Raw genomic sequence first — 15,282 nt, forward strand, 5'->3', positions numbered from 1 at the left:
TAGCAGGTCAAACAATGTACTTTATATTAGCAAAAATAAAGATGCATAAACAATGCTTCGGCTTGAGCTCTTCATCAAGGTATGAACAAATGTCAGCAGGTGCCCAAACAAATGGTAGGGGGAAGAGGCAGGGGGAGAACCCACCAACTCCTGCAACTACAGTGACTACACTTCTTCACACCCAATCTCCTGCAAGGATTCTATTCCCTTCTCTCAATTCTCCCATCTCCACCGCATCTGTTCCCAAGATGAGGTCTTCCAGTTCTGATCATCTGAAATCTCTGCCTTCTTCCACAAACGTGGCTTCTCCTCCACCACCATCAATTCAGCCCTCACCCACATCACCTCCTTTTTCTGCTCATCTGCCCTGGCCCCTTCTGCCCCCAGACATAACAAACCCAGGATTCCCCTTGTCCTTACCTACCACTGCCTCCGCATCCAACACCCCCCAAAATTTCTGCCACCTATAACAGTACATATCCTACCACTAGACACATCTTCCCCTCTCTGCCTCCCATAAGGATCACTGCCTCCATGAGTCCCTCGTTCACTCAATCCTTCCCACTAATTGCCCCCTTGGTACCTATCTCTGTGGCTGCAGGAACAGCCGCATGTGCCCACACCTCCTTCATCACCACCAGCCCTAAACAGTCCTTTCAAGTGATGCAGTGCTTGTTGAATCCCCAGGATTGATTTACTGCATCCAGTGCTCCCTTTGTAGGGAGCCTTCTCTACATCAGAGAGACTGGGCGCAGACTGGGATATTGCTTGAGCACCTTCGCTCTCCGAATCAGTGACAGGGATCTCCCAGTGGCCAACCACTTTAAACTCTGTGCCCTCTCCCATGTTCACATGTCTGTCCATGGCCTCATGAACTATCCCAAGACCACCCATAAATTGAAGGAACAACACTTGATTTTCTGTCTGGACACTATCCAACTGGATGGCATTAACATCGACTTCTCTGGTTTCTGCTAGCCTACTCTCCATTCTCCCTCCCTTCCCTTTTCCCTTTGTCTTTCTTCCAGCTCTCCACCCCCTTCCCTCTCCATTCACAGAGCCATTCCTCCCCCCGCCCCAAGTTTGCTGGTGTGCCCTCCCTCCCTTATCCACCTATTACCTCCTCTGAGGGACCATGCTCCTCCCCGCCTCTTACCTCCCACCATTTTGTTTGGGCGCCTGCTGACATTTTTTCATACCTTGACGAGAGAAGGAGGAGAGAGGTAGAGGGTGAAAATGATGAATAAATATTCCACTTCTCTCTTCCACTCTGCTTCTCTATGACAGTTTACAACTGGGAGGAAGAATTTCAGTTCTATGAAGGTACAAATGTGGGAACAAAAGATAATTGTTTAGTTCAACCCCAAAAAGTTGGTTATGCATCTTTATCTTTGCGGCATAAAGTACATTATTTGACCAGGTGAATTTCTCCAGCGTTGTGTTTTTACAGGAAACTATCTTAATTTCAGTGGTTGAGTCCATTATTGATTTTGTTTATTTTTAAATTTAGACATAGCATGGTAACAGGTTCTTCCGGTCCACAAGACCCTGCCACCCAATAGACCAAATAGCCTACAATCCCCAAGCATTTAGAAGGGAGGAAACCGGAGACCCAGAGGAAGCCCATGCAGACACAGGGAGAACCTCTTTATGGGCAGCACCATATGTGAACCAAGGTCGCTGGCACTGTAATAGCATCGCACTAACCATTGCATTAACCGTGTCAGGGTTTCAGAGTACTTAAAAGCACAAGATAAACTAGTCCTGACAAATCTGTTAATGTCCTTTGAGAAAGTAACAAGGACAGACAAAGGAGAATCAGTAGTTGCTGTTTATGTGGATTTTCTGGCCTTGGACAATTTGCTATAGGAGCACATAAGAAAGGTATGAGCATGGATAGAAGCTTGGCTAACCGGCAGAAGGTAAAGAGTGGAAATAAAGGGGCCTTTCTGGCTGGCTGTTAGGTCTGCTACTTTTTATTTACCGCACAGTAAAAGCCAATTCCGGCCATTTAAACCCATACTGCCCAATTACAGCCACGTTAACCTACAACCCCACATGTTTTGGAAGGTGAGAGGAAACCCGTAGCACCTGGGGGAAAACCCAAGTAGACAAGAAAAGAACATCCAAGCTCCTTATAGAAAGTGAAGGATTTAACCCCCAGTTGTTGGTGCTGTACTAGCAACCCTCTAACTGCTACGCTAACCATGCCGCCATTATTTAGATCATGGGATTGATGGCTTTATGGCTAAGTTTGCGATTAACACAAAGATATGTGGAGAGGCAGGTAGTATTGAAGAAGCAAGAGAGACTTGGAACAGGTTGGGAGAATGGGCAAAGAAGTGGCAGATGGAACACGGCGCAGGGAAGTGTATGGTCATGCACTTTGGTAGAAGGAATAAAGAAGGAGACTATTTTCTAAACAGGGAGAGAATTCAAAAAGCAGATGTTCAAAGGGACTTGGATGTCCCACAGCAGGATTCACTACAGGTTAACTTGCAGATTGAGTTAGTAGTACACAAGGTACTGTAGATGCAATGTTAGCATTCATTTTGAGAGCGAGAGTGAATCAGCTCATGATGAATGCCAGAGTGGACTCGATGGGCTGAATAGCCTACTTCCTATATCTTGTGATCTAAACAGGCTACAATTGATTCTTGGAAACACAGAAGACTGGAATATAAAAGCAAGGATGTAATCCTGAGGATTTGTAAAGCATTAGTCAGGCCACATTTGGAGTATTATGAGCAGTTGTTATTCCCAGATCTAAAGAAGGAAGTGCTGGCACTGGAGTGGGTACAGAGGAAGTTTACGAGAATTATCCCTGGGATAAAGGATAATGTTTGAGGAGTAATTGATGCCTGTGGGCCTATATGATGGAGTTTAGGGGGAATCACATTGAAACCTATTTATTGTTGATAGGGCTGGATAAAGTGGATGTAGAGAAGGTGTTTCCAATAGTGGGGAGTCGAGGACCAGAGGGCACAGCCTCAGAATTTAAAAAAACCCACCTTTTTAGAACAGAGATCATGGGAAATTTCTTTACCCAGAGAGTGATGAGTCTGTGGAATTCAATGCTTCTGACAGCTGTGAAAGTCAAGTCATTCATTGTGTTCTTGATTAGTAAGGGTGTCAAAGGTTATGGAGAGAAGGCAGGAAAATACACCAGCCATGATTTCAATGGAGAAGCAGACTCGATGAGTGGAGTTCTACTCCTACCCTTATCATCCGATAGCCGCTCAGTGCATCTTCTCATGGGCAATTAGGGACGAGCAAATTGAATGCTGGCTTAGTCTGTGAAGTTGACTTCCTTTGAATGAATTAAAAAAAAACATTGTGAAGAAGATTAGCAGCACGGTTAGTGTGGGTGGCAAAGTTATTGAGGATGGCATGGTTAGCAGGAGAAGAGAGAGGGAGACGAGTGAGGGAGGAGAGAGGTAAAGGGTGAAAATGATGAATAAATATTCCACTTCTCTCTTCCACTCTGCTTCTCTATAACATAGTTTACAACTGGGAGGAAGAATTTCAATTCTATGAAGGTACGAAAGATAATTGTTTAGTTCAAGTTAAGTCTGTTGCTTTGATCAACAGATCTTTCTGTAAGAGTACACTTTAAGTCTTTGCCAGTGCTTTAATGCATGTGTAGCGTCGATAAAAGCTCACACTCGACTGGAGGGGGAACTAACACTTTTATTAGCTTATAACACAGGTAGGGTTCCTGAACAGGCTTCAGAGGGGTTCTGGGTTTAGGCGGGAAACCAGGGTCATATACGGGCCCCCGGGGGAGGAGCTGGGAAGTGGGGGGGGGGGGGCAGTCGTCAGTACGACACACTTCTAGTGAATCCCAGTTTATGTACAATCTCTAAGATCGACAAATGATCTAGTTAGTCTCCTTCACTTTGTGATAAAAAGTACAAACTGAATATAAAGGCAAAATATTGAGAATAATGAAAATGTGAAGGAAGAGGAATAATATTCCTTGATGAACAGAAAATGAATCAATGTTAACAATCTGGTCCAGACAGTGTACCTGGCCATGTCCTTAAAACCTGTGCAATCCCACTGGCCGGAATCTTTGCAGTCATTTTCAACTTCTCGCTGCAACATTTTGAGGTCCGTACCGTCTTCAAAAGGATATCCTTCATACCAGTGCCCAAAAAGAGGAAGGTGACCTGCTTCAACAACTATTGGCCACAAAATGATAATTAAAAGATTTATAACAAACATACATATCAAGCTGCAAGAGAAAGAGAACGAGGAAATAAGCTGTAAACCCAAAAAAAAAGTGGGAACAAGATCTAAACATAAAGATAAAGAATGAAACATGGGAAAAGCTATGCTCCAGAACTATGAGAAATACAATAAACACAAGGTTATGCTTGATACAATATAATTGGTTACACAGGCTATACATCAAATGTTAAATAAATGGGACCCAACAGTATCAGACAGATGTTTTCGCTGTAAGGAGGAAACAGGAACAACAGTACATGTAATTTGGGCATGTGAGAAAGTGGAAAAGTTTTGGGAAGATCTAAATCAGATATTAAATAAAATCACAAAAAGCAACATACCAAAAAATCCAGAGATCTTTCCTCTAAGTAATATAAGAAGTAAAGAACTTGGCCTCGATTTGGATGGAGCACAAAAAAGATTTATTATGATAGACTTAGCTGTAGCAAAAAAATGTATTATGTCAACTTGGAAATCAGAAGAGAGCCTGAGAGTACAGCAATGGTACATGGAAATGAATAAATGTATTCCATTGGAAAAAATAACATATAATTTAAGAAATAATATCAAAGTATTCGAACAAATTTGGGAACCGTACATGGAACACAACAGAGAGGGCCTACCGCGGACCTCCACCCCTTAAAATTATAGAATGAGAAGAAGACGAAATGAACTGACCCAGTATGTAAAAGTAGATGACACAAATTTCTTGTTTATTTTCATTGTGTGATGACATTGTTTAATGGGTTTATTTTAATGGGTTGAACGTTAAGTGGGTGGGGAGGGGGGTGAAGGAGGGAGGGAAGGGAGGGGGGAAAAAGGGAAAAAATGACACTGTGTATATTCAAGAGGGAAATGTTTGTGTATTTTGGTTAATATGGTTCATAGTGTGAAAAATAAAAAAAAATTAAAATTTTGCCAGAGGCATCGGAATCTACCACTATGAAGTGCTTTGGAGGTTGGTTGGAGAAGGAACTACTCTTATCTCAGGGAGGATCTGGGTCCACTTAAAGCTTGCCTTATCATGATAACAGGTGGACAGCAAATGCCATCTCCCTGGCCCTCCATTCTGCATTAGACCAGCTCGTTCCCAGGTACACCTACATCAAGCTATTGTTCATAGTCAATAACTACATCACCTCCTCTTCACTGACCATCAACACAGATGAGCCTCAAGGCTACGTGCTTAGTCCCCTGCTATACTCCCTGCAGAGTCATAACTGCACAGCTTAGTTTGTCTGCAACACAATCTACAAATTCACTGATAACACTCCTGTTGTTGGCTGAATAGCAGGAAATTACATATCAGAATACAGGATGGAGATCAAGAACTTGCTCTCAATATAAAAAAGTCAAAGAAGCTTATTTTGCTTTTAGGAAAGGGAGGCCAAGAGACCTGTCCACATTGATGGGACAGTGGTGGGGAAAATTCATACCTTCAAGTTCCTGGATATATCAGAAGACTGTTCCTGCACCTAGCACATTGAGACAATCAAGAAGAAGGCACACTAAACCTTATACTTTCTGAGGAAATGTGACATAACATCAAATCCTCTATCAAACTTCTACAGTGTGCACTGTGGAACGTATAGTGATGGGTGACACACAGCCTACTTTGGTAATTCAATTCCCCAGGAATGCAGAAAGGTGAAAAATGTAGTAAACATAGCTAAGATCATTATGGGCTGAGCCGTCCCATCCACTGAAGAAATCTATGTGAGGCACTGCCTCAAGAAGGCAGCCAACATCAGAAAGGACCCCATCACCCTGGATCACAACCTCTTCTCACCGCTACCTTCAGAAAGTGGGTGCAAATTCCAGTTGCTCTCAGTTCAAGAACAGTTTTTTTTCGAACGACTATCAGGTTCTTGAACATCCCCTCACTACCCTACTCCAGGACCATCTTTACCATTGAAATGACTTTTTTCTTGCACTATTGTACATGTGAATATTTATTATCTATTTTTATACAGCCATTTAATATATACTACTGGAGTTTTTGTTTACAAAGTGCCTAGTTCTCTGCTACAAGTAAGAAATTTAGTACATTGTACTCATGTGTATGACAATGAACCCATTATAAGATAATAAGACAGGAGCAGAAATAGGCCATTCTGCCCATTGAGACCATTTAATCATGAGCTGGTCCATTTTCCCATTCAACCCCAATGCCTGGCTTTCTCCCCATAACCTTGGATGCCTTGGCATCATTAATAATTAAATTATCATTAATCAAATAAGAATTTTATTTGGAAAAGCATGTGTATCATAACTGAATACAAAGTCCTTTGGGGGAGATGTAGGTTAGGATCAGGAGTGACCAATCTTTCAATTTTTAATTTAGACATATAGAATGGGAAAAGGCCCTTTTGGCCCTCGAGTCTGTGCTGCCCAATTATCTTACATTCCCGGTATGGACTCGTGGGCTGGAATGGCCTATTCCCGTGCTGTATGCCTAAATTAAAAATTAAAAGGTTGGCCACCCCTGCGATAGGTGGTGGCCAAGCATTTGTGTCACTTGCGGTCATCACTGCATATCCCTGCCTTCACCCTGTTCTATCGCAAAAACATCAACCAGACCAAAGTTCACATTTCTGTAATATTCACTGATGCTTTGTGCACCACAAATTGAATGGAGCAGATGTCTATCACCCAGAAGCTTTCACAGCACCTCCACACATCAGTCCAGAGCTGTTCAGAAAGAAGTTTATCCTCGGTTGTTGACCCTGACAGACCTTGAGGGCGTCTGCAAACTTCCACTGAATTGAAATTCTAATTTAATTGCACCTCCCCTAAATGAGGGATTGTGACCTCCCCCACCCTCTTGTGGCCAGTGCTACCCCCCCCAAATGAGGTATGGTGACCTGCAGCCTAGCGCCACTAGCATCTAGCAGTACACGTCACTAGTCTCCAGGAAATAATAGGAGCGCATTTGTCTGCTATGCTGGAGGGAGGGGGAAGGTAGAGGTGCTGCCACATGAGGAGGTCTGTGGTAGGCAGGCAGGTAGGCAGCGCCACCACCAACCTCCCCCCCCCACCACCCGCCGATCAGTAAGAATAATGAGTCAGTGCACACAGATGAAGTGCAGTCGCTAACTGACTGGTGCAGAGCCAACAACTTGTATCTGAACATTAAAAAAACATAAGAGATGGTTGTCGACTTCAGGGCCGGGGGGACTAAGCTCCGCTGATCATTGGCGCAGCTCAACCATTGAGGTCGTCAGAATATCAAGTTCCTTGGAGTGCACTTGGCAGAGAATCTTACCTGGTCCCTAACGTAGCTACGTAGCTAAGAAAGCCCAGAAGCGCCTCTACTTCCTGTGAAGGCTGAGGGAAGTTATCTCCCACCCTCCATCCTCACTACATTCTACAGAGGATGTATTGAGAGCATCTGAGCCACTGCATCACGGTTTGGAAGCTGCACATCCTTGGACCGCAAGACCCTGCAGAGGATAGTGAAGTCAGTGGAAAAGATCATTAGGAGCTCTCTTCCTACCATGAACATCGACAACACTCGATGCAGGCGAAAGGCAATAAACATTGTGAAGGACTCCACACACCCCTCACGTAAACTGTTCTCTCTTCTGCCTTCTGGTAGGAGGTACCGTAGCACTCAGGCATTGACGTCCATATTGTGCAACAGATTTTCCCCCAGGCCATCAGGCTCCTGAATTCCCAGAACATGTGGATAGTACTGTGGACTTTTACTGAATATGTCTTAATATTTTAATATTTCAATGTGTTTAACCTATTCTTATATTTATGTAAATATGCTCCGTGGTCCTGGAGAAATGCTATCTCATTTTTACCATGCAAGAATAGTATGAATGGTAAAGGTGACTTGACTTGACTTGAAGTAGTATCTCAGGTGTAAAAGTGGACCCCCAATTTTGACTCAAGTAATTGATCCTCAAAACTCGACTATGACACAGTATATACAGTAATCAGGCTTAAGTCCTGATCTTTGGTGGTGTCTTCATGGAGTTTGCATGTTTTCCCTTGGAATGTGTGTGAGATGATGCATTTTGGAAGATCAAACTTGAGGCAGAGTACATAGTTAATCACAGAATTCTTAACAGGGTGGATGAACAGAGAGACCTTGGGGTTCAAATGCATAGATCTCTCAAGGTTGCCACACAGGTTGATAGTGTAGTTAAGAAGGCTTATGGTACGCTGGCCTTAATTAATTGGGGAAGAATTCAAGAGTCATGAGGTAATGTTACAGCTTTATAAATCTCTGGTGAGACCACACTTAGAATATTGTGTTCAGTTCTAGTCGCCTCATTATAGGTGTAACAAACCCAGAGGACTCCAAAAACACACAGCAATAGAAATTCACCAAGGCAATGGTTATTTAAACAAAAATGTTTTTAATTTTCTTCATACATAATCATAAGACCAATATTTAACTTATTACTATTTAACTTAACCCCCTTCTAATCCTAAATGCATATGTATGTCATGTGTATATGTTCAGGAAAGTTCGTTATTTCACTGTCCAATCATTCACTTTTTACTTCTCCAAGTTCACTGGTATCAGGCAATTCTCCATACTGTGCACAGAATTGAACAGATATTATATTCACCAGGCTCTGTTGCTTTAACTTAAATTGTTACCACTCAGGAAGGTCTTTGTTGGTTTCAGAGAGAGATATTCATTGTTCATTGGACACTCATAAACTGACCTCCTTCAATCAGCCACTTAAGTGTCTTTCCGAAGAAACTTGCCCCCTCGTGGCTTTTTCTTCTTTTTCCAGATTATTTTTCTCTCTCTTTGCAAAACCACATAACCCCTCTCAGAACAGCAGACTTCAACCAGAAACTTGGATCGCTGGCACCAGTTCAGCAATAAAAGATTAATCAGTTTCAAGTCCAGAATCGACTTCCCCCTGGTAGGTTCCATCACAAGCTGCTCCAAGTATGTATCTCAGAGACATTCAATAAACTCATTCTCTAGCTTTCCCACACCTACTTGATTTTCCCAGTCCACTTGCAAGTTGAAGTCACCCATAACTACTGTATCACTTCCACTCTGACATGCCATTTTTAATTCTTTATTTATACTGATTCCCACATCAGAGCCACTGTTTGGAGGTCTGTATATAAACCCCATTATGGTTCTTTTGCCTTTGCAACTTTTCAACTCTATCCAAACAGACTCTACTCCACCTGATTCAATGTCTTTCCTTTCCATCGCCTGAATTTCATTCTTCACCAACAGAGCCACCCCACCTCCTCTACCTAACTTTCTGTCTTTTCGATAGGACATATATCCTGGAACATTAATTTCCCAATCCTGTCCCTCCTGCAGCCATGTTTCCGTAACTCCAATATCATCATTTCCTCCAATGTCCATTTGCGGTTTGCGACTCAAGCTTATCCATTTTATTCCTTACACTCCGTGCATTCATATACAAAACCTTGAAACTGTACCATCCTGCTCTCTCCAATTGGCTGCCTGACACCCTCTCTGAAACTCTCCTATCCCTCTTTGCTCCTTCCGGCTTTGAGATTTCACAGACTATTGGAACTACCCCTATGTTTTCCTTCCTATACATTTCCCTATCAGTCTGGTTCCCTACCCCCTGCCAATTCAGTTTAAAACATATCCAACAGCATTATTAAACCATGTTGCAAACTTTTGAAGATATATTTTATCATTTTATTAACCCATTCTACATTTCCCTATCAGTCTAGTTCCCTACCCCCTGCCAATTCAGTTTAAAACATATCCAACAGCATTATTAAACCATGTTGCAAACTTTTGAAGATATATTTTATCATTATTTTATTAACCCATTCTACATTTCCCTATCAGTCTAGTTCCCTACCCCCTGCCAATTCAGTTTAAAACATATCCAACAGCATTATTAAACCATGTTGCAAACTTTTGAAGATATATTTTATCATTATTTTATTAACCCATTCTACATTTCCCTATCAGTCTAGTTCCCTACCCCCTGCCAATTCAGTTTAAAACATATTCAACAGTATTATTAAACCTTGTTGCAATCTTTTTAAGATATATTTTATCATTATTTTATTAACCCATTCTGTAACACGGGAAGGATATGGAAGGTATGGAGGGGGTGCCTGGACTGGAGATGGTGTCTTATGAGGGAGGCAAGGTTAAGAGCTACGGCTTTTGTCTTTGGAGCAGTGACTTAATAGATGCCTACAAGATTATGAAAAGCATCGACAGCCAGTGCCTTTTTTCCCCAGGGTGAGTGTGGCAAATGCCAGAGGACACATGGCAAGTTAACATGCATGTTACGCTGTTATTCATCCTTCCAATCCAAATTACACAAAAACTAATCAATGGTCATGACGCAAATGATAAATGTCAAGCATGCTCATGAAGACAAGCCATTCACTGATTGATGGCATACTGATGCGAAGGTTTATGGTCACCTTTTAAAAGGCTGTATGTGAAGCTCACTAAGTTGTATGGAATTGCACATTTTCACTGTCCCAGCAGAGCAGTAAACCACAAAGTGAGGGGAAGTAAGTTTAGGGGAGATGCCCCATCCCGTTACCCCCCCCCACACAAAGAGAGGTTGGTGCCTAGAAAATATTGCCAGGAGTGGTGGTGGAGGCTGACTTAACAATGACATTTAAAAGACTCTAAGATAGGCACATTGATGAAAAAAAGAGGGTTAAGAGGTAGGTAAGGTTTTGAGTTTGAGTAGCAACTCTCAAGAGTGAAGATGCTCAATGAAGTGATCTCCCAGCCGGTGTCCAGTCTCCCTGAAGTAGAGGAGGCCACACTGGGGGCACTGGATGTCGTAAATAACCTGAACAGACTCGGAGGTGAAATTTTGGTGCTGAAAAGTGGTGAGGAAGGAGGGGCTAAGTACCAGGTGGGCAAGTGATGGGCAGGGATGGATGAACAAAGGAGTCCCTATATAAAAAAAATGTAGAGTCAAATTTACAAACATAGATGTTTGTAATGATACACAAAGATGTTGAAACAGTTGGGAGCTAATCAGGGGACACCATGAAGTATTCAAAATAAATAAATAAATTACTATTGGTTGTGTCTAAATCCATTTGCCTTTGGAAATAACAAAATCACATCAAATTAAGCAACCCTTTAAAGAATTTTCACCAAAGGAGAAATGTGTTGAAGCTTTGATCACATTTATCCCTGACAAAAATAAACAGCAATCAAAAGTAAAAATAAATTATACATCATATTTGGCAGCTGCCCAGCTGTTATCATCATGAGTTCAAATTTCCAGAAAAATGAGGATTGAAATGAGCACATTTTGAAATTTGAAAAGAAAGGTTTTCTCCAATTTTATTTTCTCCATTCCATCTTTCCTGAGGTACCGGCACAACCTGGCGTATTGTTGAACCAGTGGGAGCAGGAATAGATCAAGTGTGGAACTGCAACCCATGAATTATTTGCAGTTATGAATTATTTGCACACGGGGAGAATTTACCTCAGGCCAGTCCAGCTATCTTTGATGAAACCTCTGCTTCAGTGGCATCCATGTAAGATTGCTCTGTGGTTGGTAAGGGATTACTTAAAGTGGAATGTGAGTTGGAAAAAAAAGGTTGAGAACTACTACGCTAGATCAAACTGAGCGACTGAACATTCTGATCCTTGCAATTACTTACTGTACATTTTGGCATACATCGACCTTTGAAACCCTCAAAAAATCATTCAAAAAATCAGGGTCGTCTTATACGCCAGATAGAAAAATGAGGCCTTAAATTCAACTAAAAAAAAACGTTCGATGTAGATTCGCCATGTAAGATGACCCTGGAAGAACCTCCCCACCACTGCCACAACCCACCCATTTTACAATTGTGGAGCCCGAGATCCCTGCTCTTGCTCAGGAGTCCGAGGTCCCTGCTCCTGCCTGGGAACTGGTGCCCCCAAGACCAACACATAGCCATGGTTTAGGCACTGACCACACTTGGTCAGTGAGGCGACATCTTCGACGTGGACGGCACCACGACTGACGTTGAGAATGGAGTGGCTGTCGCCGACTCTGGCCGATGCTGAAGACTTAGACCCAGCTCCATTTGGCATCTTTCCCGGCCAGAAGCAAATTTTTTTTTTTTACTTGCTTGCTTAATTTACAGATTTGTTACTTGGTGATTGGGACGTTGTAAAAAAAAAGTTTGGGTTGTCGCTGGGAGGACCAGCCTTGCAGAAAATATGGGGGGGCGGGGGGGGTACACTTGTATGCTTGTTGATTATATGATAAAACCATGAAAATGGGGACTCTACTTATCTGGTCCACTTTATATGCTGAAATAAGCAGTAATTTAATTGGATGAGCAAAAATATTATTTTGGAATAATTAAATGTATGTTTTACAAAATAAAACAACATAAAGCATTATATATTTAAAAAAAAATAAAGGATTATTTTTTGTGGAAGCAAATCAGCGGAAGATACACAAATATGAAATAGAAAGCATTTTTATTTTATCAAAAGAACTTGGTTTGTTGCGTAATTGAAACAGATCGCAAGAGAGCTGAAGAATTACAAGTACTGCATTACATTATTTCAAAAGATATACCAGATATTAGAAGGAAACTTTCACTGTTCAAATTTGTATAACAGATGGTGCAGTAATCTAAACCTTGACCAGTGGCACTGAGCAAACAAAATATTGCCCGATGTATTTTCTGGATACAGATTACAAAGAGGTAACAATATCAAACTAGGCTACTTCACATTGATAAAAGATTTTTATTGCACAGCAATGTATGGGCTGTTAATTTTCATTCATATATTAAGCCTTTAAATGATCCCTACAAGTATTTCAACATGGCAAATTAAAAAGCACATTACGTTGTTATTCATCCTTCCATTCCAAATTACACAAAAACTTATCAAGTGTCATGACACACATGATAAACGTTAAGGATAGTATCAGCAAGCATGCTCATGAAGACAAGCCATTCACTGATTGATGGCATACTGATGTAAAGGTTTATGGTCACCTTTTAAAAGGCCGTATGTGAAGCTCACTAAGTTGTATGGAATTGCACATTTTCACTGTCCAATTGAGCAGTAAACCACAAAAAGACAAATAAAGAACATGCAAGTAAATCAACATTTGCTGTGTTCCCAAATTAGTTTTGAATGCTTCATCAAGATTCCAGAATTTCTTATTCTGAGAGTAAAGATATCTCTTTCTCCGATGGTGGTGAATTTGAATCCTTTGTCCTCTTTCTTAAAATCCCATTTATGTTTGCAAATGATAAATCTTACATATTAATGAAATAACAGATATTCAGGTATCAATTGTTTCCTGTAATACATTCAGGTAATCAAGTACAAGCTGATTTACCATTAATAACTTTCAGGAATCTTTTATTTTTTTGCCAAATATTTGTCATCGATTATATGTTGAATTTCTGAATGCAAGATTTTCTAATTGTTTGATATTTCAACTTCCTCCATGGACAGGGTATTCATGCTATGAGCTCAAAATAAAAACATAAATGTTTTGAATCACAGCAAACATGGCAGGTATTTTCCATGGCAGAGCACAATTTAATAATTAGATCAGTGAAAACATCTCTTGGCCTCTGATACGCAATCCCTGATTTAATAAATGTAATTCCATTTACTTTTACATTCAAAGCTACCCCCTCACCCACTCAGAAATCAGAACAATTTCTGACCACAACCGTTGGATAATGCTTTGGGAAACAAAACACACATAATTTCCTAGGCTGTTTTTATTAGGGACTCAAATCCATTTCCTGCATGTCGCATTGAAAAAAAACTCCTTAAAGGGTCTCGGCAAAGAAGGAATTTGTTTATACTTCATCAGAGAATACTTCTGTTTTCTGCACATGTAAAGTATTGACAGTGGCTTTCATTCAGAGAAACAAAGGTACCTGAAATACATGTATGTGCCACAATATTTGTAATACAAAAGATATTCCAGAAAATGGTATACAGTCTAATTAAAGCATTAAGAAATTCTTTGATAGCAATACAAAACAAATACCATGTGAATATATTTAAAATACCAGATATATGTCTAGTATATGTCTAGTGAATGCAAAGAATTATACTAAACAAAAATGTTTTGATTTTAAATATGGGTATCTTTTAACAGATAAAAATGTGAGATGATGTAAAGATTTAATCCTAATTAGTGGAATATAAACAGTTCACCATGTTGTATTCGTCCTTATCTGTTGAGGATTGGGAAGATGGTGAGGGAAGAGGATGAAATGAATGAGGAAAGCTGAAGGAAGAGACAGAAAGAAGGAGTGGAAAGGAGGAAAAGATGAGAGAGAGAGAGAGAGAATGGTAGGGTATTTGGAAGAGGGAAAATAAAAAAATGTCAAAAGAATGAAATATTTTAGCTATTTGTTGTCTGTGAGGCAACATAATTCTTTGGAAATTAAAAATATGTCTCTTTCCATCCCCTTATTCTGCAATTCAATCATTGCTCATTTTTGGAAATACCCTCATATACTTGTTAATCAGAAATCAGGTGCTGCATGTTTCCGTTGCTTGGTGCCTTAGAAAATATCATGTTCAACATTTTACAAGAAACATGATATAAATGGCCTTGAGAAGTTTTCATGTGTGAGTGAAGTTTTATGACAACAGCAGGTTTATAGTAGACACACAAACTAGTACCAGTCCCTTATCTGGTTGTGGGATCTCTTCCTGTTGGGCTTTTAGCAGCAAGTTTTTCTGGTTCAAGTTGCTTCCGAGAGGCTCTATGGAAATGGAAAAAAGTACTGCTTGGGCAAGCCCAGGCAGGGTGGCTTGCTCTCTGTATGAGTTGCTCGCTTCCTCAGTCTCTAGGCACAGAAAGGATGCTAATGTGCAGGAAATTGTCTGGGTAGCTCAGATGCTCACTGAGCCATTGCAAAGGCGTCTCCAGCATTGGTTCAATCCCATGAATCACTACTTGATATTGCTTCTCTGCATCTATTTCAAACACAAAGAAAATCTATTTACATAAAACAGTGATTATACAGATTTCCAATTTTGCAGAAACATAAATTACATTTGTAGGTATACAAGTAAGTGATGCACTAACATAACTATTTGGG

General features: G+C 40.8%; 1 protein-coding gene across 3 annotated transcripts in view; it reads right to left on the reverse strand.

The window, feature by feature from the left end:
* The window catches only part of atg5 (ATG5 autophagy related 5 homolog (S. cerevisiae)), a 236,908-nt gene that overhangs the window by 19,765 nt on the left and 201,861 nt on the right, over positions 1 to 15,282 (reverse strand). The window contains exon 8 of one of the 3 annotated variants that reach the window (XM_069887481.1): positions 12,654 to 15,157. The exons of 1 other annotated variant lie outside the window; for it this stretch is intronic. In XM_069887481.1, the coding sequence (XP_069743582.1) occupies positions 15,021 to 15,157 (137 nt within the window). In that variant the 3' untranslated portion in view covers positions 12,654 to 15,020. Of the gene's footprint in view, positions 1 to 12,653; positions 15,180 to 15,282 lie in introns of those variants that run through there. One more of the 3 variants, XM_069887483.1, reaches the window with a different exon arrangement.

Source organism: Narcine bancroftii, chromosome 6 (assembly GCF_036971445.1).
Source record: "Narcine bancroftii isolate sNarBan1 chromosome 6, sNarBan1.hap1, whole genome shotgun sequence".
NCBI classification, from domain to species: domain Eukaryota; kingdom Metazoa; phylum Chordata; class Chondrichthyes; order Torpediniformes; family Narcinidae; genus Narcine; species Narcine bancroftii.